General features: G+C 55.6%; 3 protein-coding genes across 18 annotated transcripts in view; 1 reads left to right on the forward strand and 2 right to left on the reverse strand.

Moving 5' to 3' along the window:
• The window catches only part of ANKHD1 (ankyrin repeat and KH domain containing 1), a 119,365-nt gene extending 108,613 nt beyond the window's left edge, over positions 1 to 10,752 (forward strand). For 5 of the 16 annotated variants that reach the window (XM_069869584.1, XM_069869582.1, XM_069869595.1 and 2 more), the window contains 6 exons: positions 2,260 to 2,454; positions 3,526 to 3,780; positions 5,226 to 5,401; positions 6,512 to 6,676; positions 10,201 to 10,374; positions 10,531 to 10,752. In XM_069869584.1, the coding sequence (XP_069725685.1) occupies positions 2,260 to 2,454; positions 3,526 to 3,780; positions 5,226 to 5,401; positions 6,512 to 6,676; positions 10,201 to 10,374; positions 10,531 to 10,674 (1,109 nt within the window). In that variant the 3' untranslated portion in view covers positions 10,675 to 10,752. Of the gene's footprint in view, positions 1 to 2,259; positions 2,455 to 3,525; positions 3,781 to 5,225; positions 5,402 to 6,511; positions 6,677 to 7,083; positions 7,144 to 10,200; positions 10,375 to 10,530 lie in introns of those variants that run through there. The other 11 variants (XM_069869593.1, XM_069869598.1, XM_069869594.1 and 8 more) reach the window with 9 other exon arrangements.
• An 804-nt stretch (positions 10,753 to 11,556) lies between these two features.
• SRA1 (steroid receptor RNA activator 1) lies at positions 11,557 to 13,252 on the reverse strand. The gene is made up of 5 exons (XM_069869125.1): positions 13,228 to 13,252; positions 12,579 to 12,704; positions 12,191 to 12,399; positions 12,009 to 12,117; positions 11,557 to 11,926 (listed from the first exon to the last, which is right to left on the reverse strand). Exons 1-5 carry the CDS (start codon positions 13,250 to 13,252, stop codon positions 11,724 to 11,726), a joined length of 672 nt encoding a protein of 223 aa, XP_069725226.1. The 3' UTR covers positions 11,557 to 11,723.
• Positions 13,253 to 13,268: 16 nt separating this feature from the next.
• Positions 13,269 to 18,080, reverse strand: APBB3 (amyloid beta precursor protein binding family B member 3). Its single transcript, XM_069869239.1, has 13 exons — positions 18,029 to 18,080; positions 16,859 to 17,049; positions 16,466 to 16,542; positions 16,195 to 16,252; positions 15,896 to 16,036; positions 15,386 to 15,513; positions 15,261 to 15,266; positions 15,059 to 15,173; positions 14,885 to 14,972; positions 14,629 to 14,712; positions 14,374 to 14,489; positions 14,098 to 14,280; positions 13,269 to 13,494 (listed from the first exon to the last, which is right to left on the reverse strand). Exons 1-13 carry the CDS (start codon positions 18,075 to 18,077, stop codon positions 13,348 to 13,350), a joined length of 1,383 nt encoding a protein of 460 aa, XP_069725340.1. The 5' UTR covers positions 18,078 to 18,080; the 3' UTR covers positions 13,269 to 13,347.
• Positions 18,081 to 27,865: the final 9,785 nt, after the last annotated feature.

The raw sequence follows: 27,865 nt of genomic DNA on the forward strand, positions 1-27,865 counted from the left end.
CCCCATCCCAGGAGGTGTTTAACAGGTGAATTGGTGAAGTGCTTAGTGAATATGGTTTAGTAGTGGACAAGTACAGTTGTACTCGATCTCCAAGTTCTCTTCCAACCAAGCAATTCTATGATTCTTTGAACTATGCCAGCTGTGGAAGCAGCATGAGAGTAGGAAGTTGCATGGAATGGCTGGCTCCCTGTTTTACATGGAGTGACTGAGCGCTGCAGCTGTTGCTCTAAAGGGGGAGACAGTGCTTATGATAACAGGTTTCTGCAGGAGGGCCCGGTGGCTTGGAAAAACTGAATTTTGAGCATAGTTTGTGTGAGACTGAAACACCAGTCTCACAAGCTCAGCTACACTTTCAGAGCATGAAGAAAAGTTTGAACTCCTAGCCCAGGTCACTGCAGAGTATGATATCACAAAAGCATTCAGTATTAGAGAATCTGATTGTTTTGCAAAGTACCTAAATAGGGAGTTCATTCCTGAACCCAGGGTGCTCAAAGCCATTGTTCAAAGAGGCCATTTTTAATACTGAGCAAAGGTTTATTCAGGTTTTTCATCTACTTCTATGAAAGGCAAGATAATGACAAAAAATGTTGTTTATGACCTGAAAACTGACTGCTCTGTGGAATTTGTGCATCTCTGGCTGTCACACTTCCTTCAGCCTGGAGAATATAGGCAGCAGTGCTGGAATGGTCTTGGCGGTACAGTCCTTGTGCTGGGTACCTGTCCTGCCAAGCCCAGGGGCATTGCGGTCCTGCAGAAGAGCTGTTTGTTGCTGCCTTTACCTTGCTCTCTGTGAGGAAACCAGTAGTGCACATGGGCAGTGCTGTGACCCCTTCACTGTGGGGCAGAGGCTCGGGGTCTGTGGTGGTTTGTCAGCCAACTGGAAATTTGGCTTTGGTGTGTGTTGGAATCGGTTGCTATAGGGGCCTCTTGAGCACCTCTGAGCTGACCGTTGTGGATGGAGGGCTACTAGGGTGGTCCCCTTGGTGCTGCGCTGCCTGCAGCCGGGCTCTGTGATGGCAGCCACTCGGCAGCTCTGGGCAAATGCAGATCAGTCAAACTGCCTTTAGTGTCCTTATAGCCACAGAATCCTGCACTTTGTGCTGCGTCGAGCCCTGGCAGATTGTCCTCTGCGCTCAAGTTCACTCAGCTGAGAATCACCAGCACCACCACCAGCACACAGGGTTTCTCCTTGTCTCTAGTGGAGACTTCTCTTTCTTAACCTCTGGGGCAGAGCTAGTGAGAATACCTCCTTCCAGCTCAGCAAGTCACTCTGTCACCATTAGCAGGTGGGACCTGGCATGTGTGGAAGCAGTTAATCAGGTTGACGTGGTTGATGACGTTGATGGAAGAAGACCTGGCTTTCAGGGTTGTGTCCAGGCAATGCAGGGCACCCCTCTGGTCCGTGGGCTGAGGCATTGCCAGTCTCTGCTGCCACGTGCAGGATGTAGGGGCCTGAGCAGATACAGCTTCCCCTGTGCTCTGCAGCAGCATAGGCTGGTCCTGGTTGTGGTCATTTGGAAATGATAAAATGGTTTTGAAACTCCTCTTGTTTAATGGGCCCTTGAAACTAAACCCAAACCTCAGGTAAACATACAGCCATGCCCGTTTCTGCTTCCAGGTGATAAAGTGGGACAAGAGCTTTTACAACACTTTGGAAAAGTACTTAAAAGCTTTGGCTTATTAAAAAACCTGTAATTCTCCCTTGATCGTATTTTTTGTGGGACTTTACACTTCCTCTCCATCTCTCCCTTCCCCTCACGCATCCCCGTAGGAAGCAGCCCCTTGCCTGTTGTGCTGTGCATCCTCTGCCCTGCCTGTGCGGACACAGCACGCTCCAACAGACCCATATGGGAATGTGCTGTAGGATGGCAAACCAGTACTGCAGCCAACTCCTTCCCCGGCACCGGATCCCCGGGAACTTGCACAGAGCCCTCTATCCCTGTTTGACTTGTGTGGCTCTTTTGTAAGCAAAGCTCCGTGCCACTCCCAGCTTTCCTCCTTTGCCTTCCCTGCTAGGACCGTTTTCTTCCAGCGACTGCAGGAATGGCTGTTGCTGTTCAAGCCGAAACAGAGAGCGTGCAGAAACACCACCTGCCAGTTTCTGCGGGAGAATCGTGCACCTGTAAAATGACCGTACCACATGCAGATACACCTGAAGGGGATGAGATGCTTTAATTATATTTGGAGCACTAGCTCGCTCTAGTGCTTTGAAGCAGGTTCCCAAAGAGAGATATTTAATCTAATTTATGTTTATTTCAGGCTTACCCTCTCTAGATCCATCCAACAGCTCTACAACTTCTTCTTCAGGTCCTTTGGCAGGCTTTTCAGCAAACATACAAGGAGCACGGGTTTACCTTCAAGGGCCAGCGCCTGTTGGGACTCCCAGCTTTAACAGACAGCATTTTTCACCACATCCTTGGACAAGCGCAACAAATTCATGTAGGAGCTTCATGGGTCTGTCTTAGTTAACTATCACTTCATAGCTGTTGTCTTTAGATTTTTAAGTGGAGGGGAAATTACCCAGTGATGCACCAAATGCTTTCCAGTTGCTTTTAGCAGCTGTGAGGATGGCATGCAATCCCGAGCTGTACTACTTGGTGGGGTTTTTCCCGTGTAAGATGCCATTGGTGCTGGTAGCATTGCTAAAGGCACGCTGGGGCAAAAAAAGCAGTCCTGTAGGCTCTGAGAGGAGAGGGCCTGAAGCTGTGGGGAAGTGGAAGTGGTTACACTAAGCTAAAGATTCCCTGTTCAACACTAGAAATGTAACTTTAGGTGCAAATGTCACATTTGCCATGGTTTGGAGTCATAGGGGCTTGGTTTCTGTTTCTTTTAATTGGGATTCTGGAATTATTTCATGTTACTTAAAATGTTCCAAAATCTTTAAGCATCTGGTAACAATGGGGTTTGCTCCTAATGGGAAGAACATGGAAGTAGCTTTGCAGAAAACATGAGTCTTTGACTCGGAATCGTAGGGGAAGAGGCTTTTCATGTCACTGCATGCAGTTTCACTGCCACTCTGAGCTTAAGAACCAAAACGTTCAAACAAGTGCTCAAAGGAAGTTGGATTTCCCAAGGAGAGTCAGTGACACTTCTGAAGTTGGCAGGACTTACGCTCTTACAATACGTATAGCTTTGGGAAGCTGTCCAATTTCTCTTCTACTGGAAGTGGTGGATAACAAAAACAGGCTGTTTAGAGATTTATGGTGCTTTGGCTGATGTTTTCACCTCTTCCTGAAACTCTTCCATGTTTCTTATTCTTTCTTGTAGTTATTTTAGATGTACTGCTATGTCATGAGAATATCACATGATTCTGATGGCTGAAAGCATGTGTGTGGATTTTAAAATTAAAATAAACTCTAGACAGAATTTTCTATGAAAGATTTGAAGAATGCTTGCCAGAAAAAATGTTTAAAACCTTTTTACTATTTGCTTGGAGATAACTGGGAGGGAATAAAGCAGCTAGCATTTACGCTTGCTACATTGTGTGCTTTGTATATAATTAAGCCAGAGAAATATTCTTTTCAGCAGGTGAATCTCCTATTCCATCAGTTTCCTCAGGATCATCTTCGCCGCTTTCAGCTGCTTCTGCATCTTCTAACCTGGGCCAGCCAAAAACGGGTAACACCAATCAAGATCGAAAGGTGCCCCCTCCCATTGGGACAGAAAGGCTTGCTAGAATCCGCCAGGGAGGATCTGTGACTCCTACGCCCTTAGGAACCAATTTCACTGCTCCGGTTGGTCACAGCGGTATTTGGTCCTTTGGAGTTAACAGCGTATCTGGTGAGTGTTATACAGCCTAAAGAAATGCCCTGGGCCATTCGGAAGTGCTGCATTTGCAAAGGAGGCTGGGGAAGAGGAATAGAGTTCCACAGTCCAGCCAACTTCCATGTAGTTGGTCCCAAAAGGAAAACTGGTGTCTGTGGTGGGAGAGCACACATCAAAGAAACAACAGTGCTTTCACTCGTAATGCGGGTGGTTGGTACCCAGCCTGGATTATCTTAAGCTGAAAGAGGGGGGATTGAGATGACATATCAGGAAGAAATGTTTTGCTGTGAGAGTGGGGAGGCCCTGGCCCAGGTTGCCCAGGCTGGATGGGGCTTGGAGCCCGTGACCCAGTGGGAGGTGTCCCTGCCCATGACAGGGGTTTGGAACTGGATGGGCTTTCTCCTCAAGTTTAAGGATTGCTAGCAGAATTTAAAAAGCAAACAGCTGTTATCTCTTATGGGGATCCATTTCCAAGTCTGACCCTTGGCCTGAAAGGACAGCTGCCTCTGGCCAAGTTCCTACCTTACTTCCCGTTAACGTTTTAAAATGCCAGTTGTGGTGCAGCTGGTGCATCCAGACACACAGCTATGGAGGCTGATTTTGGCGTTGATCTCCTGGTGACTCCGCAGTAGTGTGGGGTCGCTTCTGTTCCACACAGCCCCAGTTCCAAAAAAAGGGCTTTGAGATGGCTGAAATTTTATGCTGCTTCTTGATAGTTTGAGGTTCTTGGGTAAAGCAGGAGCTGCAGCGTTTGAGGTGTAAAGTGTTTCCATTGGTAACTTTAATGACAAATGTTTGCTAGTCCTGTATTTGTGATATTTTTCAGTGGAGCCCTCCATGCTTTGATTAACTCATTGTCCTAGCATTAGTATGTATGTTGAAGAAAAGTTTGTGTGTGTGTTCACAGACACTGAGTGGAGATAGATGGGATCTTAGCTGCTCTGCTGTGGGCACCTGAAACTTGCTGTTCCTGGTGGTCCCTGTTATCTCCGTGCTTGTCTGGGGGATCAAGATGAATGGACACGCAGCCAGCATGTGCCTGGCCAAACTTCCCTGGCCTCACCAGTCCCATCTTCCCGTGTTTTGCCCCCATCCAAAGAGTAACCTTTTCCTGTGTTCCTGTGGTTTGTGAGAGGACATGGGAGCTGGAGAGAAGCCTGTGCATGGAGCCAGCCTGATCCAGTGGTGTCTGCCGCAGCTCCCCTGCAAGGGGCTGTGATGCTGCACATCAGACTTGTGTGTTCACCTCCTCTGTAACGTTAGCCTAAAAACCACAGGATCTTCCACCTTTGCACAGACTGTGGAAGCTCTGCCTTGCTCAGAGCAGAGCCCAGGATACTTCTGGGCTGTGTGTTTCCAGGGAAGCTTTGGGTGCATGGCGGTGTGTGCAGCTGCTGGATTCTACTCCACAGTGTCTTCCAGGAATTGTATTGAGCCTTTTCCACTCTCCTCCTTTCCAGAAGGCTTGTCCGGTTGGTCTCAGCCAGTCATGGGAAATCATCCGATGCATCAGCAGCTGTCAGACCCAGGCGCATTTTCTCAGCATCAGCCGATGGAGAGAGATGACTCTGGAATAGTGGCTCCCTCAAATATTTTCCACCAACCTATGCCAAATAGTTTTGTGGATTTTTCTAAAGTAAGTTCCAGAAGATCGGGTTCAGCCCATGAAATGACCAAAGACTTTGTTGCATCTCCTATTTACACTCTGTATGTACCCCTTCTGCCATTGCTTGCTGTGCCTGGTCCTGGACCTCCTGTCATCCCAGCACTGACCAGGAAAGGTCCCAAGCCTGGTCATGCATTTAAACAAATCCAGAATTTGTAGATTGCAGATCTTCTTTTGTCAAGTAGCCGAATGCCTCCAGCATTTCCCTTCTTCTCAAAGGCTCAGTTGCTTGGATACATTTTGTAAGGCTGGCTCAGCTCTTGAGACTGATTAAAGGTTTGCCTTCAGTACAAGTGGTGCCTGTGAATACCACATGCCTTTTTTAAGGCAGCATTAGGATGACAGGACTGCCCCAAAGTCTGTGCCATGTACATTAACACAGGAAGGTAGCTTGAAGTAGGGGGATGGAGCCAAGCCACGGCCAGCTCAGCCTCCACTGGGGGAACATCTGGGATGACGTGCTCTGCAGCAGACCTGCTCAGAGCGTGTTCAGAAGTAGCTGTAGCATGTGCTCTTGGGGTCCTCTAAATTACAGAGCAGCAATCTGAAACGTGGGACAGAAACCTCATACCTTCAGAAAGCTGCTCTGTCACTTGCTCGTTCTGAACAGGAAGAATAGTTTTAGCGGCCGTTAGTAATTTATAGAGAACCTTCGACTTGGAGCCTGGTAGGCTTTGCCGAAGTGCAGCCCTGGCTGCAGCTCTGCATGCACAGAGGTTGTCGCATGCTGCAGAGGTGAGAAGGAGGGAGCACTGAGTTTGCCTTGTGGAGCTGCTGTGCCAGGCCCTGTGGGGCCATCTGAAAGTGCTGTGAAGAGGCTGCTGCATGCTGGTGAGCTGCAGTTTCAGAAACAAGGGTAAATGAATTTGAGTCTCAAGCTCTGAAGAGTTGCTGTACTCCATCCTATGCCATTGTGTGCAGTGATGTCCCCTTTCCCCTGCTGTGCTGAGGTATTTCGTAGTAGGGGAAGGTTCCATGCCTTCCCTCTGTGAACCGCCTCTGTCATCTTGGCAGAGGCAGCAGCGCAGTCCTCATCGCAGCCACAGACCTCACCCATGCGGTTTTCTTCTTTTCCTACAGGGCTTGCCCATTTCCATGTACGGTGGCACACTCATACCCTCACACCCACAGTTAGCGGATGGCCCAGGAGGGCCCCTGTTTAATGGCCTCCATACGCCAGATCCCGCCTGGAATCCCATGATCAAAGTTGTCCAGAACTCAACAGAATGTACTGATGCTCAGCAGGTAGTGTGACTTGTCTGTCTTCGCTCACCTGTGGCTCTTCACAGTGTGATGCTTTGCTTTGGTTTTCTCTAGTTTGGGGTGGGTGACATGTTTTTCAGTTCCTTGATCCTAGAATTGAGACCATTTGCATGACTTTCCCCCTGCACTGTGTTTATAAATAACATACAGTGCTACTCATACCAAACCTTCCAGGTATCACAAGCAGCATTTCGAGACTACTTAGTCAGATAATCGGCTTTGTGGTGAGTGAGAGGGTTTGTATCTGTACTCAGCATCTTGCAGGCTGTTAGTCGAACTGGAGAGGGCTCCCACCCTTGGACAGTCTTGCCCTCTGGTGGTTAAATTCTTGGTTGAAGGAACCTGTATTTGTTTTCATAACAGCCTTGTCTTTTTATTTCTCGCCTTAGATTTGGCCTGGCACCTGGGCACCTCACATTGGAAATGTGCATCTCAAGTACGTCAACTGATTTAAGGGCTGGGGAAGGGGGTGGGGGGGCTGTCCTTTTTTAGCCTTCTTTGGGAATCTATCTGATCTTGAAGAACCCTGGGGATTTTTTTTTCACGTGCCTAACAAAGCAGTTTTCTGTGGGCTGTAACGAACTCAATTGCCCATTGTATTGGAACAAATTGATTTACCTATACAAACTGATCTGTTCTCCAGTTAGCTTAGCCATTTCAAACTTGAAAATCAGACTAAACTAGTGCTTGTGGCTAAACACTACTGAATGCTTCATGTACGTAGCAGAGAACTAGTTGATGACATGATTTCAATTTTCTAGGGTGGTAAATCTATGTATAATTGTTCACATAGTTAAAAGGAAGAGCTGAGTAAATGTCATAGCGGCTCAACTTTCTGTAGCCTGTATTAATGTGAAATATTTACTGAATATTCAATAAAAGGCGAACAGTATTTAGAGGTGGTGTGTGAGAATTCTGGAGAAGGCTGGTTGGTGGTATCGCCAGTAGCTGCTGCTGTGCCCAGTAAGGCATCTTTGCAGAGTCGTGCAGTGAGTACGTGGGTGCAATCAGAGTCTGGGGGGGTTGATCCACAGAATCCTTCCTGATGGTTGTTGGCCTGACTCATTTTGTGTGAACACAGTTGTACGTTTCTTTTCCTTCTGGATTAGCTCTGCTGCTTCTAGCACTCTTTCCAGGTGGGTTCAGGTTTTGTTCAGGGACTGGCAGTAAGAGCTGAGTTAACAATGTGGCAACTGATGGCATCCTAATTTGCAGACAGTGAATAAGGAAGCTTGTAGGTAAATGTGGGGTTTCTTCATCCCACTCACTGGTATCAGCTGCCAAGGAGCAAATCTTAGGAGAGCAGAGACCACCTCATCCACTAGAGGGTGAGGGGGTAAGGTTTTCAGGTGAAAGAGAGGAGATTGAGATGAGGTCTTAGGAAGAAACGTTTTGCTGTGAGGGTGGGGAGGCCCTGGCCCAGGTTGCCCAGAGCAGTGGTGGCTGCCCCATCCCTGGAGGTGTTCAAGGCCAGGTTGGATGGGGCTTGGAGCCCCTGATCCAGTGGGAGGTGTCCCTGCCCACGGCAGGGGGTAGGAACTGGGTGGTCTGTGCAGGTCTCTTCCAACCCAACCCATTCCATGATTCTAAGTCCTTTTTGTGAGGAAGAAGGGGCTGTTTGCATACTGGTCAAGATGAAGGTTCATTCTCTGCCCCGGTGCAGAAGTTGTCACCTTTCCTGCACTTGGATTGTGCTCAGTTCTGGTTTGCACAGTGGCAGTGCAGCAACTACAATGAATATTGATCCATTTCTCAAGCTGGAAACTGCAGTGCACATAGTGTCCAGTCTCATGGACCACTTCTGGTGGTCTCACACCGGATGGAGACTTCCCCACCTTCTCCATCCAAACCCTTACATGCAGCATCAGTTTCCCCTAGAAAAGCAGGAGGAAGGAAGGAAGGAGCACTGAAACCCCGAAGTGTACAAGCTCTGAGTCCCGTAGGCAAATAAACCTCAGAAATGCCACTGGATGAGAGTCTTGGATATTTTCCCTAGTATTTAGGAAGAAATGAAAAAAGCATTGAACTGCTCCTGCTTCTTGATAGTGCGGGCGCCAAAGGAGAAGTGCTGCTGTTAACAGTGGTTGAATTGAAAACAAAGGGCAGTGTCTGCAGTGGGTGTTTGCTCTTGAGGGAGACTCAGCCCTCATCCCAGCCCTGTGGGCTTCATGGCCACAGCGGGCACTGCCACCTCCTGCCCCATCCCAGGCAGCCCCCATCTGCCCATCCCAGAGGGCTACAGCTCCACGCTGGGTGCCACCGTCTACTCCATGATGGCAGGGGGTAAGCAAACATCCCTCAAACGTAACAGTGGCCTTGGCTGCCCCATCCCTGCCCGAGGCAACACCCGCCTGAGTGGGTGGTTCCTGGGCTCTCCAGCTTGGTCCCTGGGAGCACAGGCAGCAGATCAGGCCCGTGGGGTGGCAGCTTCCATGGCAGCCAGAGCTGGAGTGGAAAAGGGAGCTCCAAAACTTCGTAGGAAGGTACTGCTGGAAGCTAGGCCCATCGTTGCCGTGAGGAGGTGCAAATGGATGCAGTGCCTGGTATGTGCGGCACTGGCTGCTGGCTGTGCAGCTGGGGCAGTGGATGCTGCGCTGGTCCCAGGGGTGGGTGATACCCAGGCACCAGGGGGCTTGCATGAAACATCTGCTCCCACCCCAGCTCCCCAGCCCCGGGGAAAGGTACAGGTGGCACAGCTCCCTCCTACCCTCTGGTTCGACTGTCAGTCAGGTCCTTTCTTTGCTCTCTGTTCTCAGGGTAGTGTGTGCCCAGTCCTGAGCTGGGCACATCACAGTTGAGCCGTGGGCACCCGCTCTGTGGGCGTGGGCTCTGTCGTGTGACTCTGATAAGCTTATCTGGGGCCAGGAGCCAGGCCTGGGGTTAGCGGGGCTGCGGCAGGTGCAGTTCCGTAAGGGTTGTGGGGCTGAGAAAGGCCTGGCCTGTGCAGGGGCTCCCGGCTCGCTACTGCCCTGGGCTGTGCCTGTGGCTTGGGCGTGGAACCGGTGCTGGTGCAGGGCACACTGGTCGTGGCCCGTGGGCTGCTGCCGCTGCGGGGGTCACTGGCAGCTGTGCCCCCATGCTGGAGGGGCTGTGCCATCGAACCCCATGTGTTTTCTTGTGTGGGCACAGCGGGGGCGGCTCACTGGCTTGGCTGATGGGACTGGGTGCCCACGGTGGGTCCCTGGGCTGGGGGCACCCAGCCCACACTGTTCGACCGCCGGGAACCTCTGGGCTGGTGCATGGGGTTGTGCTGCTGCCTGGCCCTCGGGCTTCGTCCACCTACCCCATGCTTTGCCCTGGCAGAGACCCTAGAGCCTCAAGGCAGGGGCAGTGTGGGGAAGAGCTGCTGAGCAAGGACGGGTGTTGTGGTCTGCTGTGCAGGAAGCACCCCCGCCATGTCCTCGGGAGGTGGCCAAGCACTGGGTCCCGCTCCCGGCTCAGGCTGAGGCACTGGAGACGGGGGCAGCCGGGGCCAGTGGTGACTGACAGCCCCCTGCTTTTGGCAGGTACCCACATCATCTACGACCGCAAGTTCCTGCTGGAGTGCAAGAATTCACCCGTGGCCAAGACCCCTCCCTGCTGCCTGCCCCAGATCCCCGGTGTCACATCCCTGGCCCAGTCCAGCCTCGTCAAGCTGGAGGAGCCCAAGGAGCAGAATGAGAGCGAAAAAGCCATGCCAGGTGAGCAGCCCAGGTACACAGCTCCTGCCTGGTCACAAGGGCAGGAGATCCCTGCCCCAGCCCCAGTAGTTCCAGCTCCTGCCCTCTTTGCCTGCATGTTTCTCTTATGGCAGCCCCATCCTAACCCTGGCCCTTTCTCCCTCTGTACACTTGCAGACCAAGACCAGTTTGAGATGGGCATCTGAGTTTCCAGCTCCTCATCTCCAGGCCACAGCTGGGCCTGTTCCTGGGCCTTGTGGAGGTGCTGGCACCATGACCAGCTGGCTGCAGCCCTCTCTGATGCTGGGGATGGATGTGTGACACCTCAGGCTCTCACACAACTGGCTGGTGCAGCTGCCTAGGAGCTCATGCTTGATCAATAAACACCATGAAACCCCAGTGCTGGCCTGGTGCTTCTCCTGTGTTGGGGATCTGGGTTCTTGGAGGCCCAGGAAGGGTAGGGGATCCAAGAGGAGCCAAGCAGTGCCTGGAGCCTTTCAAGGGTGCAGAGCATCTGTCCCTGCTGCACTGTGATCATGCAGGGTTGGGGTGGTGAACGCAGGGCCTTTGGGTTTGCCCCCACGCTCAGGGTGCCCCATGCAGCCTAGGGCAGCTGGCACGGCCTCCCTGAGATTGCTGGGGGGGAAGAGCCACACAGCACAGACCCACTACTATCCAGGATAAAGCTGAACACCCTGGGCTTACTTGACCCTGTGGCCATCACTGGCACTGGGACGTTTCTCCCTGCCATGTCCCATTCCTGAGGTCTCCCAGGCCCCTCAAGTCACAGACCTGGCTGTGAGCTCTGCTGGGAGCACAGATGAGTGCACAGGCTGTAGCTGCTGCACAAACCTTGGTGGTGTCGGGGGCCTTGGGGCTGGCAGCGCCGCAACCCTCCCAGCCACCCGTTTGCTCTAGGGGGCCTTCATCCGCCTCCCATGGAAGAGCTGGGATTCCCACAGCCACGGTCAGGCTTTGCCAGTGGGGCAGGGATGCACGTTGCTGCGCTTGCTGCTGGGTGGGTTCTCTCCCTTCAGGTCTGCTGGACTAGAACCACCCTGCCAGGGCCAGAGCCCCACGGCTCAGCCTGGAGCTGCTGTGGCCCAAGCCTGGAGTCATCGTGGCCTCCCCAGTCCTCCCGTCTCTCCCAGCTCGGGGGAGAGCGCCAAGGCCTGTCCAGTGCCAGAACGCCAAACGCCAGGGTGGGTTGTGGCCAGGGGCGGGTCAGTGCTGTTTATTAAACATCACGTAGTGAATCACCACTAAAATGTCGCAATGAGTAAAATCCCCGTTTCCTGGGCGAGGATTGGGAGGCAGAGGCGGTACTTGAAGCCCTGGAGCAGGGGTGGCCGCGTGCGTGGGATCCCTGCTCAGTCCGCAGCCCTGGCCGTGCCCTCAGGGTGCTCGGGGCCAGGCCCAGCACCGCCATCCACAGTCTCTGCGGCCGGCAGGCTCCTCGCCTCGGCGATCAAGCGCTTGACGCCCACCAGCCACTGGCTCACCTCGTGCACGTGGTCCACCATGAGCGAGCGGTGGGTCTCGTCAGCCGCGTCCCAGCGCTGCTGCTCGAGCTCTGCCAGGGAAGGGGAGCCCGTGGGCGGCAGGGGCCCGGGACCCCCGCGGGCACCCACCAGCGGGGACACGGCCCCCCTCACCTCGCACCAGGACCCCCATGCTCTTCCTCACTGGGGCCGACAGCTTCCCCTGAGCCCACGCAGCCTCCAGCAGCGTCAGCCGCCGGCCGATGTCGTCGCAGACCTGTTTCTGAAAGCGGAGAGGGCTGCGTGCGGCCGCGCCCCGGCCCGCGGGGCTCCCCGAGGCCGGGCCCGGGTCCCACCTGCAGCGCGGGGCGGCAGGCGGCCAGGGCTGCCCGCAGCGGGGCCACCACGGCGGCGGCGGCGGGCGGGGCCCCCTCGTCGTCGTCGTCGTCCTCCTCCGGGCTGGCCGAGCGCGGCCGCGGGCGGGGGGACCCGAGCGGGGGCGGCCCCGGAGCTCGGGGCGGCGGCCCGGGGGGGGCGGCGGCGGCGGCGGCGGCGGGGGGGCGGCCTGCGGGGCAGAGACATCAGAGGCATCAGCGGCCGCGGGGACCCCCCGGGCACAGGGACCCCCCGGGCACGGGGACCCCTCGCTCCCCGCGGCCGCAGGAGCTCGGGGCCCGAGCCGGGAGAGGGGAAGGAGAAGGGAGAAGGGGAGAGGAGAAAGGAGGGGAATGCGGGGCCGCTGACCCGGGCGGGTCCCCGCGGGCGGCGGGGGGGGCCGGCGGGTGAGCAGCGTTTGCCGGGAGCCTCCGCCCCGCGCCTGCAGCCGGTACGAGAACTGGGGGGGGTCGTTCCAGCCGCGCTCCGGGTTCCCTGCGGAGGCGAAGGGCGCGGTGAGAGCCCGGGGCCGCCCCGGCCCCCCCGGCGCTGCCCGCCCCCCCCTCCCCCCCGCCCCGCGCTCTCCCCGACCCCAGATTCGGACCGTCCCCCTACTGCTCCGCCCCCTCCGCGCTTTGCCCCGGGCTCCCCCGGCCCCGCCCCCGGGCCACGTCGCCTCTCAGTTGCCCCCCACCAGGTCTGCCCCCCCCCCCCCCGCCCCCAGCTCCCCCTTGGGGTCTTCCCCGCACTCCCGGCCCGGTCCCCTTTCAGTTCAGCCCCCCTGCCCGCCCCTCCGCGCTGCCCCAGGCTCCCCCGGCCCCCCACCGGCCCGCTCCCCAAGCTCAGCCCCCAGACCCGGCCCCCCCCCCCCGGCAGACCCGCCCCCCGAGCTCCCCCCGCTCCGAGACCCGCTCCCCCCCCCCGCCCCGCCCCCGAGCGCCCCCAGGCTTTGCTCCGCGAGCCTCCCCCCCGCCCCAGGCCCCTCCGGGCCCCCGGCCCCGCGGTCCCCTCCGCACACCCGGTCTCACGGAGGGCCCCGCCATGCCGCCACGTCGCCGCCCGTCGCGCTGGCGCCGCCCCCGGGGCCGGGCCGGGGCGGGGAGGGGGTGGCGGCCGCGCTCCCCCCCCGGCCCGGGCGCTACGGGCTGTGGGGCAGCGCCCGGCGGGGCCGCAGCGGCTCCAGCAGCGACAGCAGCCCCCGACCCCGGCCCCGCCGGGCGCCGCCGGCCCGCCCCGCAGCCTTCGCGGCGGCCGGAGCGGCCAGCAGGCAGCGCTGGTACTGCACCTGCGGGACACGGAACCGCAGAGCCGCCCGCCGCAGCGTCAGGGCCACCGCTCCCACCAGCCATTAACCCGTGTCCCTCGGCGCCTCGTCCACCCGTCCCTTAAACCCCTCCAGGGAAGGTGACTCAACCCCCTCCCTGGGCAGCCTCTGCCAGTGCCCAATGACCCTTTTTGTGAAATATTTTTTCCTAATGTCCAGCCTAAACCTCCCCTGGCGGAGCTTGAGGCCATTCCCTCTTGTCCTGTCCCCTGTCACTTGGGAGAAGAGCCCAGCTCCCTCCTCTCCACAACCTCCTTTCAGGTAGTTGTAGAGAGCAATGAGGTCTCCCCTCAGCCTCCTCTTCTCCAGGCTAAACACCCCCAGCTCTCTCAGCCGTTCCTCTTGTTCTCCAGCCCCCTCACCAGCTTCGTTGCTCTTCTCTGGACTCGCTCCAGAGCCTCAACATCCTTCTTGTGGTGAGGGGCCCAGAACTGACCCCAGGATTCGAGGAGCGGTCTCCCCAGTGCCGAGTCCAGAGGGAGAGGAACCCCCCTGGACCAGCCAGGGACATGGACAGCCCGGGTCCCGCATGGCGATGCCTCCTGCCCTCCCTGGGCCACTCACCATGCAGGCCGCCTGCATGGCCTGCGAGACGTCGCCGGCGTCGGGCTCGCACCAGAATGCCGCGCACTGGAAGCGTCGCCCCGTGTCCACGATGAGCGCGAAGGTGTGGGCGTCCCGGCCCACGCCCAGGAAGGTGACATACCGCACCTGGCACTCCCAGAGCTGTGCCGCCTCCTCGTCCTCCTGCGGGGACCCCGAGGGCAGTTTCGTGTCCCACCCTGGTGGCAGCGAGGTGCCCGCCAGAGCCACAGCTGGAGCCCCCGTCCCGCTCCGAACCTGCACGGGGTGCACCCTCATGGCCGTGTCAGACACATGAATGACGGAGGGCGTCCAGTGCTCCCGCCCGGGGCCCCTCGTCAGCTTCTCGATAGCTTCATTCAGCACATCCATCCCTGGAGAGCAGAAGACCTCGTCCCACCGGCCTCTGCCCCACGGCAGCAACAGCCCCGACGCAGGGCCAAGGTGTCTCAGCCACCCCATGGAGAGGGGTCGGGGGTGTCTCCCAGCCACGGGGGCACAGACGAGGCTTACCCATGGCCCTGGGCACGGGCAGGCTGCCGATGTACAGCGCCTCGTAGGTCTGCATCGACTGCCTCACCGCTTCCAGGATATCCACTGCCGGGACAAGAGAGGTGTGGGGGCTCCCCTGCATCCCCCCCTGTCCCCGGGGATCCTGGGGGACACAGCCAGGCAGGGCCAGGGGGCTCCTGCTGCCGGGCATCCCGCTGCCCAGGGGCACATGGTGGCCAGGGGGAGCGGCCGGCAGCCCCAGGGGGATGAACAGTACCTTGCAGTGGCAGATCCTTGGTGGAGATGGGCTCCAGCGTGGCGGCACGTGGCATCCTGCTGCTTGCTACGGCTCGCTCAGCCACGATCTGCAAGAGATGGGTATCCCAGTGCTTCTCCTCAACCTCGAGACCCTCAGGCCATGCCTACACCTTCCGAGGCCCCTACATCCCACCTTGGAACACATCTCATGCAGGGCCTTAGCAATGCCCTTGGCGGGCACGTTACAGTGGAAGACGTGACACTTGAGGACGCAGGTGTCCTTGTCACTGGCCACGAAGGCGAAGTCTCTGCAAGGCCATGAAGAAGCCAGTGAGACCCTGGCAGAAGCAGCCCCTGGCTCACTGTGCTGCCTCCCCAGCCCTGCACCCCCTTACCTGTCCCTACAGCCGTGGCAGCAGTCAGGAAGAAAGGAGAAGGGAGAGGTCACCACTGGGGTGCCATCCCCCCACAGCAGGCAGAGCCGCCCTCCAGCCCCTGGCTCTGCCCCCCGCCCAGGCACCTGCCATTGTTGCAGCCAACGCCCCAGACACGGATGTTGAGGATGGGCTGGCGGTGGACGAGGCTGTGGTCGAGGGGGTCCACCAGGCTCATGGTGTCCTTCTTCAGGATCATCACCAGGTCCTGGCCCTGCAAAGGGCCAGCAGCTCTCTCAGCTTGGCAGATGGCCTGGGCATCCCCAGCTCACCCTCGTTCCCCCCAGCCTACTCACCCCCAGCAGAGCCCCCGGCATGGGGACAGCCCTGTCCCTGCCTCTGCCCTCCCCCAGTACCATTCTCATGTGTGGGGACTGCCTCTCAGGCACCCCTGGCAGTGTCCCCAGGGGACCATTCTGTCAGACCCACCTGCCCAGGTGTGGGCACTTGTGACCGCAGCATGGATGCCCTGCACAGAGTTGGTTCTGCCACTGACGTGGGTCCCTGCACCCCTGCCCCATCAGTGGGGACCACCAGCCTCACCAGCAGCAGCCCCGGGGTGGGACCCTGCCTGCAGCAACTTCCCAGGCTCTCACCTCGCCTCGGTTCCCCGCAGAGCCCTGGCCCTTGCTGTTGGAGAGCTGCTGGATGCAGTTGTTGACAGCGATGCTACTTTTCCCAGGTGCCAAGTCCTCCTCGGGGATTTCCACCCACCCAAGTGACCGCACAGCAAAGCACTGAGTGAGACATGTGGGGCTTCAGCGCCCGGCTGGCACAGCCACCCCGGCCAGCGTAGCTGCCCCTGCTCTTGCTGCCTGTCCCTGCCAGCCCCTGCTGGCTCCCTCTTTAGCCAGCACAGCCCGTGAAGCCACAGGGAAGCCCCTACGCATAGTACCTTGGAGCCGGGGTCTGTGCTGTGCTGGGAGTCATCTCCATGCCAGGGCAATGAGGACCTGTGGAGGGATGGGACACTGAGAGGAAGGGGACGCAGAGCAGGGCACCCAGGGAAGCACCAGGATGCCCTGGCACTGGCAGAGCCCCATGCCACCAAATGGGTAGCATCTCATGGAGGTGCCCAGTGGTGTCCTGCTGGCTCCATCATATTGGAGGCATTGGGGCCCAGCACACAGTGGTGGTCAAGAGTCTGCAATGCCCCCTTGCCCTACCTCCGGGACAGCGAAGCCATAGGGCTGGGAATGGGCCTGTCTTTAGCTGAGTGCTTCACCATGGGGGCCTGGCCATCCTGTGAGAGAAGATGAAAGGAGTGAGGGCAACAGAGGGACCAAGCAGGAGTCCTTCCTTCCAGGATAGCAGCGGTTCGGCTTGTGGTCATCCCATGCAGCCAGGATGAGGCCAACATGGGGTTTGCTGGAGCCTTTTAGGCAGCTTAACCCTGGCCCTGGCTAGCGGACTAAAGACTGAGCAGGATTTTGGGGTGACAGGGACAGGCTTGCTCCAAGGGGAGGCTGGACCAGTGATGCCCATTGGGTCCTTCAGAGGGCCCCTGCCAGGGGGTCAGATCCAACACCAGCCCTCACCACCCTGCCCATATCCCCTACCATTCCCTGGAGTGTCTCCTCTCTGTCAGCCTCCAGGTGCCCTCCTGGGCTGGTGGTGTGTGCAGGGTGTTGCCATTGCGTCGTGCCACTTGGCACATGCCAGTAGTAGGTGCCCAGAGAGTCACGGATTTTCCTCCAGCCTGGGGGGAGGTCAGGGTCTGTCTCCAGGTTCTGGTCACTCCAGAGGTTGTCTGTGAAGAGGCAGAGTGCAAGGGATGGGGGGAGATTGAGGGAGGAGAAGACCCACAGTGGCAGGGCACCCTGAGAAGCCAGCAGCTTCAGCCAGCAGCAAAAGGGTCCTGTGGTGCCTCCGGGCTGGGCACATGGCCCAGGAGAGAAGAGTGGCAAGGGAAGGCTTGGTGAGATGATGGAAAGGCTGCAGTAGCTGTGACACTTCAGCTCAGGCAGCTGCCTCATGGTGTCTGCAGGGATGGAGTGGCCCTGGCAGCAGCACAGAGGGTACAGCCAGCCACAGCGTGCCGGGGCGGGCATCCTTCAGGATTCCAAGCCAGCCAGAGGCTGCCAGCCCAGAGCACCCCCTTCACCAGTGCCTCAGGACACCAAGACCAGCTTCTTCCCGGAATGGCCAGGGAAAGTGGCTAGGGACAGACCCCTGGAGTCAGGTAGGAGGGCAGCATCCTTGGGGGACTAAGCCGGGAGGGGCAGACTGACCTTACCCCTGCACGCCAGGGCCTGGAGAGGTCACGGAAAGGAGCTCGTGGTGCAGCCCAGCAACGAGCTCTGCTACTAAGGGCGCAGCCCCATGCATGCAGGGCTCGGGGGCTCATCCCGCGGGGCCCCGGGCGCTGTGCGGCGGTCAAACACCGCACCCCGCGCCTCCCGTGCCTGACGGGGACCCCGTACCGGGGGTGGGGGGGGGGGGGGGGGGGGGGCGACCTTCGGGAGGCGGTGAGCCCCCCAGCACGGGCCCCGTTCAGCACCGCGGACAGCGCCGCCCCCGCATCCCGGACACACATCCCGGCCCCGCACCGTCCCCGTTCAGCACCGCGGACAGCGCCGCCCCCGCATCCCAGCCCCGCATCCCGGCCTCGCAATCCCAGCCCCCACATCCCGGCCTCGCATCCCGATGCGAGGCCGGGATGTGGGGCTGGGATGCGAGGCCCCCGCATCCCGCCCCCGCCCCCGCATCCCGGCCCCGGCCCCGCCGACCGTCGCAGTTGACGAGGACGATGGCCAGCATGTAGTCCTTGCCCAGCATGGCCCCGGCGGCTGTGACGGGAGGGGCGGGGAGGCGCGGGGGGAGGGGCGGGGGCGGTGCTCGCCGGGGTCACCGGGAAGATCTGCGGGCGCCCCCGTGCAAAACCCGGGGCGCTGAAGGAGGGTAGAGGCTCTGGGGGCAGAACGTGACGTCTGTGAGCACAGCACGGGGCAGTCGTGCCCTTAGAGTCGCTCCCTTCCCCTCTGCGCACCCACAGAATCATGGAATCACAGAGTCGTGGAATCGCGTGATCAGAAGAGACCTTTGTAGATCATCAAGTCCAACCATACCTGTCCGGTACTAAACCACCCCTGAGCGAGGTGCCTGTCTGTTAAACCCCTCCAGGGATGGAGGCTCCACCACCTCTTTGGGGCAGCCTCCGCTGGTGCCTGGGAACCCTTTTGGTGAAGAATTTTTCCCTGATGTCCAATCTAATGGTTCCCTCCATTCCCCAAAGATCACCCTTCATCTCTGTCTGTGCTATTTCTGTGTTCCTCCTCTTCCACGCATGCTCAGGTTCCCCCATTTCCTTCCACCTGCTGTCCAACCTCCTTCAGTCAGTACTGAAGACACCTAAATGTGCACGCTGGTCATCTTCCCCTTCTCACCAAAGGCAGAGCGCTTGCATCTCCAGTTTGAGATGTTTTCCATGCTGCCCTGAGCTGACAATCCTTGTTGATGCTCAGTAGTCAAGGACAGAAGCCCCGGAGACATTGGTTGTACACATTGGTTCCCTAGCAGCCCCCTCACCATGCTGCTGAGGACAAAGTCATGTGCCAGATGACTACAGGTGCCTGATGACATAGTCCAAGATGGTTTGCTATCCATGGCATATCCAAGTAGTCCCTCATGGCTTCTTAACCATTTCTTCTTCAGGACCAGAAGCGGGTAGTCCTGTGTCCTTGAAAGCCACCTCAGCTGCCCTGCTTCTTTCCACGCAGAACTTCTAAGTTTTGGAAGTACAAAGTGAATGTTCTGTGCCAATTTCCCCACTTTCAATGAGGCATTATCTCTTTGCTTGGCCTCATTTATGTAATCCCTGTGTTAACAGGCCCTTAATTTTGTGAGACATCCTCTCCTCCTGCATTCCAATCTTGCTCCCATCTGCTGGCCTAAGAAAGGCACCAGCTGCGTAATCCAGCTCTGTAGTCATCCACAGTCATGTCTCTGTCTCCATTGGCACCTGCTTTTTTGACTACAAGCTATTTCTTCTGCATCTGTCTAGAGCCAGAGGGACCCCCATTGAAGCACTGTGACCTTGGAACATATTTTCCATCACCCGATCCAACCCTATCCATCCCATCCCAACACAGGGATCCCTGTGTTCAGGTGTGTCTAAGGTGATGGGAGTCAGAGGGGATCATAGGCCTGACCACGATCCCTGCTTTGCCCAGACCACGTGATGCTTCCTCCTCTTCCAGTGCCCAGGACTGAGGTCACCCGTACTAGGGAAAAGCTTATGGTGACTTGTAATGCCATGGTATCCTCTGCTACATCTCACATTTTGCTTCCAAAACTGACTTCAGAGGGGAGGCAGAAACTCAGATACAAACTGTTCCTGTTCAGCAAAGCCCACCAATGTGACTTACTGAAGGCAGCACTCTCTCCTGGCACTGTCATGAAGCCTAAGGGCAATGATGGCCTATCGTGATATCAAACTTACAGTGGGATGCAGAGGGAGGAATGGCACAGAGCAGAACCTAGGGATTGTATGGAACTTCATAGAATCACTAGGTTGGAAAAGACCTTTGAGATCAAGTCCAACCGTACATGTACACTACTAAACCAGATTCCCAAGCACCGCATCTTTTAAACACCTCCAGGGATGGGAACCCCCACTACCTCCCTGGGCAGCTGTTCCAGTGAATGGGATGCTTAGAGGAATAGACAAAGGAAGGGGAAAGGGAGGGCTCAAGGGAGGAACAGGCATAGGAAAACAGAACAAAAAGGGACAAAAGGGCCTGTAAGCAGTGAGTATGTTTGCCTGCCTGAGCATCTTATTTCACCACTGCACTGTGTCCTACGCTCTCATTAAATCACATTTCTTCTGTGTGATTGTGCTTCCTGTTTCAAGCTGCTCGACCAGCTGCTTAAGCAGGACAGGATATCTTGATGCCCAGCATGGCAAAGCCATGTATAGTCCATGAGACCTGAGCTCCTGAGTGCTGGCTGCCAGACTCTGTGTGCACACACACATGTGGGTGGTTGGCCACCTCCCTGGGGGACCAGCCCAGTGCACAGGACAAGCCAGAAGAACCTGGGAAAGATTTCCTCAGGTGTCTCTCCACAGAACCAGGGATGGGCCACGCCCTGGTTCCCACAGTTCATCAGACTCAGCTATCCCTAAGGTAAAACTCCTTAAACTGTGGTTTAAATCGATAGTCTGCTGCCCCAGTCACTTGCCATGTGATGTGTACTGATTTTTTTTAATGCCTGTGGGTAAGTCTACAATTGGAGTACCAAATTTAGAGGTCTGAGGTGTTACTTCAATGTCTTGGCTTGGAGTGGGTTGGAGAGTGGTTGAGAGGTTCCCAACTCCAGACAAAGAAGAGGCAAGTCCTTAGCATTGAGAAAAATTTTTGATGTCAGTGTAGTGGAAAAAAGGGTGGTTTTCTCCAAGGAGTTTCATAAAGTCCTTGAAGTAGGGCATTGCTTATTTTCCTCCTTGGGAATACAGCAAATGAGGCCAAATGAGCAGCAGCACAGGAAGAATCCAGCCACAAGCTGGCTGCCCTGGACACAGCCACAAGTGGGCTCTGGGGAGGGGACTTGCCCCATTTGCCAGGGTCCCTTTGATGACTCTACCTGTGTGTCTCTGTACTGGTAAGCCTTCTATATTGAATGCACCTGTCACTGGGCCACAGCCATCTCCAACACCACCTACCTACTCTACTGGCAGGCCATCACACCCATCCTCCACTGGGAGGAGGAGGATGACAAGGGGATGAGGCCTCCATCCTCCGTTGCCTCCATCCTCTGTCCTCAGAGCTGGTTCCACCTCTAAGCAGGATCAAGGCTTGGGTAGCAGTGGTGGTGGGGCCCTGGAGCTCCTCTGCTTGGCATGCAGATAGGGCAGCTGGGGTCTGTCCCAGCACCAGTCCCAGCTGTTTCCAGTCCCAGCTGGTGGCCCTTGACGATGCCTTTTGGCTGTGAAGGGTTCAAGAAGAGGGGTTGGGCTTGGGTGCCCAAGGGCACTGCTGCACCTAGCCTGCTCCTGAGTGGGGCAGGCAGGTACTCTGGAGCCCACTGGAAATAAATGCCCCTGGGATGCTGAAATGGGCCATGCTAGGATTCTTCTGCACCAGTCTGCTCACCTCCGTGTCACTGGGGTGTAGGAGTGATATAGCCCTAGGAACTGGGGAAGAGAGTGGTGTGCAGCTCAAAAACTAGAGGAGAGAGAGGGGATATGGGCTTTGAGAACTGGGGGAAAGGTAGACTTCTGATCCTGGAAAGTGGAGATAGAGAGAGGGGCGTGGCCCTGGAACCCTCCCCAGCCCTGTTGCTGGCACTGGCTCTGGCTCTGGCGCTGCAACCAGGGAAGGGTGGCCTTGCATGCCAGGGGGAGTTTCAGGGCTACTTCAGCGCCAGCAAGATGACAGTCTCTCCTCAAAACAGTCCCTTATCTCAGCTTCCCCTGCCCCACAGAGCCAGGCCCACACTCTTGTAGACCCCAGGGATGTCACAGACCAGGAGCATGCCAATGAGGCAGTCCCTTGCCTCCTGCATGCCTCCAACACACACAGCAGCAGGAAGCATCGCTCAGAGACTTTGTCTCCTGTGATGGAGCACCTTGGGAGCAACCATGACTTTTCCTGGTTGTCCTGCTTCTAGCTTCCAGCCCTGAGAGGAGATTCCTCTGAGGTGCCACTTGCCTGAGCTCTCCCCTGCCTGGAGCCACTGCCCAGGGAACACTGCAGCAGAAACCACAAAACCTGTGTGGGAGAGGAGTAGGTAAGAGGGCCTCCTCTCAAGCTCTGACTTTTGCCAGAGCCAGAGGCCCTGTTTCCTGCATACAACACTTCAGAAACATGACAAGCCTTCCAAGAGAAAACACCAAAAGTCCCTGGGAAGGACGGAGCCTGATTCTGGCTCAGTTGTCTCTACCACACTGCAGTTACTTACTCCAAGAGCAGAAGACAGCCCCACAGAGCCTCTCCTTGGGAGCCGGAGTAGATGGCAGCGTGGTCCAGCTGTAGCTGCACTCAGCTGCACAACTGACAGTTGCAGCTGGAGCAGCACAGCTATCTCCCACCTCTAGGTCTTCAGCAAAGACCAGAGACAGCTCAGTGCTTACTTTGTCCCACTCAGGATGGAGGCTGGGGGGATGTAGGCTAAGACATGCAAGCATCTGTGAAGCTGTTCAAGTTATTGCTTGGAAGTCTGCTCTACCAGTTCTTCATCCATAGGCCTGATGGTATCCAAAACGTGTCTCCTCACACTCTCCTCCATGCTCCTTGGCCACCTCACTCCATGAGGTGTTGCATGTGGACCTGGGGAGAGGGAAGGCTAAGGCTGTGACAGCTGAACAGGGAGAAATGGACCATTACACATGGACATTCAGGATTGCTTGATTTTGTGGATTATCCGAATCTCTTTTCACATAGCTAGTGCCAGAATGATGGCTCTACATTGCAGAAATCTAAACCTCTCAACGGACTCCAACAGAGAATGAAACTGCTTGACTGTGGTAGAATAAAGCAAAACACCATTAGAAGCCATTAATGGTGCAGAGGAAAGTTCACAGGAAGGGGATGGCAAAGAGCAGGGCTGCTCACACAAGCTCAGCTTGCCTCTGGCAGGGGAGCACAATCCAGCCGGCACTAGAAGAACTGGCATGTAGAGCAGAAACTTCTTTCCCAGTAAACTTGGCAAGCTCTGTGCCTGTCTTCAATTGTATGGGTACAAGTAGCACCTCAAAGGTACGAGGAGTTTTGCTCCCACTCAGACTGATGGGTCTATTCTTGTGAGGGACTGAACACCACAGGTCTCAGCCGTGGAGAGGAGGGTGTCACAGCTAAAGGGACCAGGACGTGCCTGTCACCCTCACTGCCAGCTGGAAGGAGCCAACCCTTTGCTCTGGGTGCATGCTCCCAGGAGAAAGGCTGGAGAGCAGGGCTTGCACTTCCTACCTGACACATCAGTTCAGCAAAGCCTGCCTCAGCTCTAATCTCAGGCTCAGGATTTCTCCACACGCAATGATTTCACAGCTTGGTTTCTCTACACAAGCACAGTTATGCAAAGCTCTTCATGAGCAGAGCGTCCCACAGTGCTTAGAGGGCAAAACATGCTCTGCACAGGAAAACAGTCAAAGCCTTTACACAGTTGAACACAAGCCACTTGTCTGACAAACAACTTAAAAAGCTGGGGATTTCAAAGCTTCTGACACTAACAGCAGTCAGTATACAGGCCCCAGGAAGTGGGGTGGCAAGCATTAGATATATAAAGGAGCGTGACTTGGGACACTTGAGGAAAAACTGTGCTTAACACCTCATTCACCAGCATTAAGTGATGCAGTGGAAAAGCAACAGAAATAAAGTAGCACCTGATTAGCCAGCAGGCTAAGGGAGAAAGGCAGCAGCCAACTGCAAAAAGGATTGATTTGTAGTCTACAAGCTGAGAAAGAGCAAGACCTTGCATGCGGAGGTACCTGTAGAGAGTAGTCCTAGCAAGCAAGGAGATCTGGCTACAGCATGACTGCACTGTGGGAAGAAGGGAGCACACTGTCACAGAAAATCCTGTGTGTTGCATCTATACAGCTTGATAGATACTAATTGCAGAGACCTCTGAAGTGCTTTGGCCAGAAATAGTTCAAGGTTAAAACCAAACACCATTCTCAACTCCCCGAACACAGAGGGTGAAACCAGAGTGCACACGCTGGGGAGAAGGCAGCAGCAGGGCAGCAGCACTGCCTCACACAGAGGTGACTTGGTCCTCTGAGCCTCCTTCCATTGTTTTTGGTCCAGCTTTTTGGTGACATCCTGTGGATGCTTCACCAGCTCCACAGGGCCTATCAAGCTCACAGGAACAATGCTGAGTGTGTAAAAACGCTAGAACAAAGCCAGACAGCTCAAATGCAAGGAGCTTTTGCCATGACTGCAGCTCTGAGTAGGTCAGCTATAAACTAAGCCATCCTATGATGATAACACACCACTCAGCACTACAAGAATTCAATAAGTCAGTGCCTAAGCTAAGGCGAAACATGAAAAATGCACCCTGCGTCAGCATCCCACCTAGTGCCTCCAAGAGTTTATGGAGTGCTTCCAAGTGGCTCATTTCACTTTAAGAAAAGATGTTTTGAAATATCAGCAGTGCATCCTTCACAAAAAAACAACTACCTTGATCCTTGACTGTTTCTAGACATTTTTGGTCACGAGGCCTGGTTTCTTTGCTTTCTCAGCCAACATCAATATGCCCTCCTGTACCAATATTAGGTAACATTCTGAAGGGGAGAAGAGAAACAAAAATAAAACCCCACATAACACACCTCCCACCCATAAGTTATATTCAGTGATGTGTAAGGGCTCCTTTGGAACTTAGCTTCCTACCTAAAGCAGGCCATGGGAAGAAGGAATATGTAAAGTAGCTGAGGGAGGAATGGCAGCTTTCCAATCATTTTCCCCTGTAGCTAAATATCATATAAGCAGGCAGAGAAAGCCAAAGGTGCCTCAGAGCATGTCTTGCAGCCCTTACCCTTACCCATCATGGGCAAACAGCATCTCTTCCTCAAGTGAGACAGATACCTTCACTTCAGTTGAGCTTTTAAGGGATCCACACTGTTTTCTGAACAGCTAAAGCTGGGCTTGCTGCCATGTTATTGGTACTTGAGGAAAGAAGAAAGATTCAAATGTGTCAGTAACTTTCACTCGCTTGTATTGCCAACATCTGCAAGAGCAATAAGCCTGCTCACATCCTGCAGGGCTCCTGTAGCACTGAGTGATGTCTACAGGGAAGCCAAACACAATGGTACTGACAAACACTTAAAAGGGCAATGGGAAAAGTGTTTGTCCTCCATGAAGCAGCTCAGACATCGCATCAACTACAGGCAGTCATTGACTGAGAACAAGGCTTGAGGACAGGCCAGCTGATGGGATCAAACAATAACCAGCTGCAGGGACCAAAATGTCATGGAATCACAGAATCACAGAATGGTGATCACATCAAAGTCCATCCAGTTCCAACCCCTTGCCATAGGCAGGGACACCTCCCACTGGATCACATTGATAAAGCCTCATCCAACCTGGCCTTGAACACCTTGAAGCAGGGATGGGGGCAGCCACCACTTCTCTGGGCAACCTGGGCCAGGGCCTCCCCACCCTCATGGTAAAGAATGTCTTCCTAATGGCGAATCTAATTCTTCCCCTCTCCAATTTAAACCCCCTCCTCCCCCGACCTGTCACTCCACACCCTTGTAGAAAACCCTTCTCTAGCTTTCCTGGAGCCCCTTTCAGGACTAGAATCTGCTCTTAGTTTTCCCTGGAGCCTTCTCCTCTCCAGGCTGAACAACCCCAACTCTCTCAGCCTACAAACATGGGAAGTGCTTCGACTCTCGAATCATCTCTGTGGCCTCCTCTGGCCTTGCTCCAACAACTCCATGTCCATCCTAATGTCCAGCCTAAACCTCCCCTGATGGAGCTTGAGGCCATTCCCTCTCATCCTGTGCCCTGTCACTTGGGAGAAGAGCCCAGCTCCCTCCTCTCCACAACCTCCTTTCAGGCAGTTGTAGAGAGCAATGAGGTCTCCCCTCAGCCTCCTCTTCTCCAAGCTAAACAACCCCAGCTCTCTCAGCTGCTCCTCTTGTTCTCCAATCCCTTCACCAGCTTTGTTGCTCTTCTCTGGACTCGCTCCAGAGCCTCTCTGGACTCGCTCCACATCCTTCTTGTGGTGAGAAGCCCAGAACTGAACACAGTATTCGAGGAGCGGTCTCACCAGTGCCGAGTACAGAGGGAGAATAACCTCCCTGGACCTGCTGGTCACGCCGTTTCTGATCCAAGCCAAGATGCCATTGGCCTTCTTGGCCACCTGGGCCACTGCTGGCTCATGTTTAGTTGCTGTCAACCAACACCCCCAGGTCCCTCTCCTCCAGGCAGCTTTCTAGCCAGACTTCTCCTAGTCTGTAGCACTGCACAGGGTTGTTGTGCCCCAAGTGCAGGACCCGGCATTTGGCCTTGTTAAACCTCCTGCCATTGGTCTCAGCCCATGGATCCAGCCTGTTCAGATCCCTTTGCAGAGACCTCCGACCCTCCAGCAGATCCAAACTTCCACCCAGCTTAGTGTCGTCTGCAAACTTGCTAAGGGTGCACTCGATGCCTTCATCCAGGTCATCGATAATGACATTAGTCCTGGCTCTGCCATGTGGGATTTGCGAAGGCCTGCCCCTGTCCTGCCCATGACCTGGGGAATTTGAGGGTGCCCTGTTCCTGCCCTTACCTTCACCAATGTTTGGGGGTGTCCATCCAATGGCCTGGCCAAAATGCCTAAGGCTTGGGGGTGACCTTTGCCTCTTCTGCCCTCATGACCTGGATTTTGGATATCCTGCCTTCTTTCTGGCCCTGATACATGGGGTCTGGGGATCCCTGCCCTTGTCCTGGCCCTGAATCTTGAGGTGTGGGGTTTCCTGGCCTCCTCTTTTTCGATGACCAACTTGGCTTGAAGGTGTCCTGCTCCTGTTCTGGACCTGATCCAGGCTGGGTGTGCCCTATGCCCGACTGGGCCATAACTTGTAGGATTTGGGAGTTCATGGACCTTGTTCTGACACTGTCCATTGGGGTTTGGAGGTGCCTTACTCGTCATGGTCATCACCCATAGGTTCATAGCCTCTGTTGTAGCTGTAGCTGAGACTTGTAGCTGTTGCCCTGCCCCAGTCCTGACTCTGACCTGTGCAGTTTCAGGGTGTCCTGAGCCTGTCCTGGCACTGATATGTGTGGTTTGGGGGTGTCCTGAGCCCATCCTGGCCCTGATGTGCAGAGGTTGGATGTTTCTTGCCCCTGTCCTGGCATTGATTCATGAGTTTTGGGGTTCTCTACCCTGACTGTGACCCACAAAGTTTTCGGCTTTCCCTGCTTCATTCCTGGCTCTGACCCATGGTGGCTGGGGTGCCCTGTCCCTGTCTGGTCCATGACCTGAGTGGTTTGTGGATATCCTGGACCCGACTTGCAGGATTTAGGGGTCCCCTGCCCCTGAACCACAGGATGCATAGCCTGAGCACACTCTTCACAGTGTGACGGAATGAACCCCCAATTTCTGCATGGTAAAACAAAAATAGGTCCAAAAAAGTGCTATTTTTTGTGCACTGATTGTTTTTTCCCATCTTTTTTCCAAAATGATGTTGAATTTTAAACCTCGTTACTCATCTGTTTTACTACCAACCATGTGTTGCTTCTGCATCTGAATTTTTACCAACAGATCAGAGATTTGTGTTGTGTTTGGCATAATTTGGACAAAAAATCCCAATGAAAACCTGATGCTGGGGAGCCAGCAGTTGCACTTTTCTGGGACTGGCATAGGGCCCAGCTGAAGCTTTGCTGCTCGACTCAGTAATTAAGGCTCTGAAATTTAAGGACGATCTTTTAACCACTCGCTGCCACCACCACACATCCATTCTACTGGTTTTGAGTAGCAAAATTTGTTGGTTTTACATTGGAGCCAACCCCAGTTATCAGATCAGGGCTGCATAGCGCTGGCCCAGCCTGGCAGGACTCAGGCAATAGTAGTTGGGGGGGGATTTCACCCCAAAATACAGCCTAGGGTCGTGTTTTCACCCCATCCCAGTGAAATAAACATGGGAAAAC

Source organism: Phaenicophaeus curvirostris, chromosome 15, assembly GCF_032191515.1.
Source record: "Phaenicophaeus curvirostris isolate KB17595 chromosome 15, BPBGC_Pcur_1.0, whole genome shotgun sequence".
In the NCBI taxonomy this organism is placed as follows: domain Eukaryota; kingdom Metazoa; phylum Chordata; class Aves; order Cuculiformes; family Cuculidae; genus Phaenicophaeus; species Phaenicophaeus curvirostris.

Excerpts from the sequence above, each read along its gene's own strand:
- SRA1 (XM_069869125.1), bottom strand. The coding sequence starts at position 13,252 with ATGGCGGGGCCCTCCGTGAGACCGG. Across the intron at positions 12,400-12,578 it reads GCCCGCGGGGACCCGCCCGG|GCCGCCCCCCCGCCGCCGCC; the intron begins GTCAGCGGCCCC and ends TCTGCCCCGCAG. Across the intron at positions 11,927-12,008 it reads CATGGGGGTCCTGGTGCGAG|AGCTCGAGCAGCAGCGCTGG; the intron begins GTGAGGGGGGCC and ends CTTCCCTGGCAG.
- APBB3 (XM_069869239.1), bottom strand. The coding sequence starts at position 18,077 with ATGCTGGGCAAGGACTACATGCTGGCCATCGTCCTCGTCAACTGCGAC. Across the intron at positions 16,543-16,858 it reads AGGAGACACTCCAGGGAATG|GATGGCCAGGCCCCCATGGT; the intron begins GTAGGGGATATG and ends CTTCTCTCACAG. Across the intron at positions 16,037-16,194 it reads GCACAGACCCCGGCTCCAAG|TGCTTTGCTGTGCGGTCACT; the intron begins GTACTATGCGTA and ends TGTCTCACTCAG.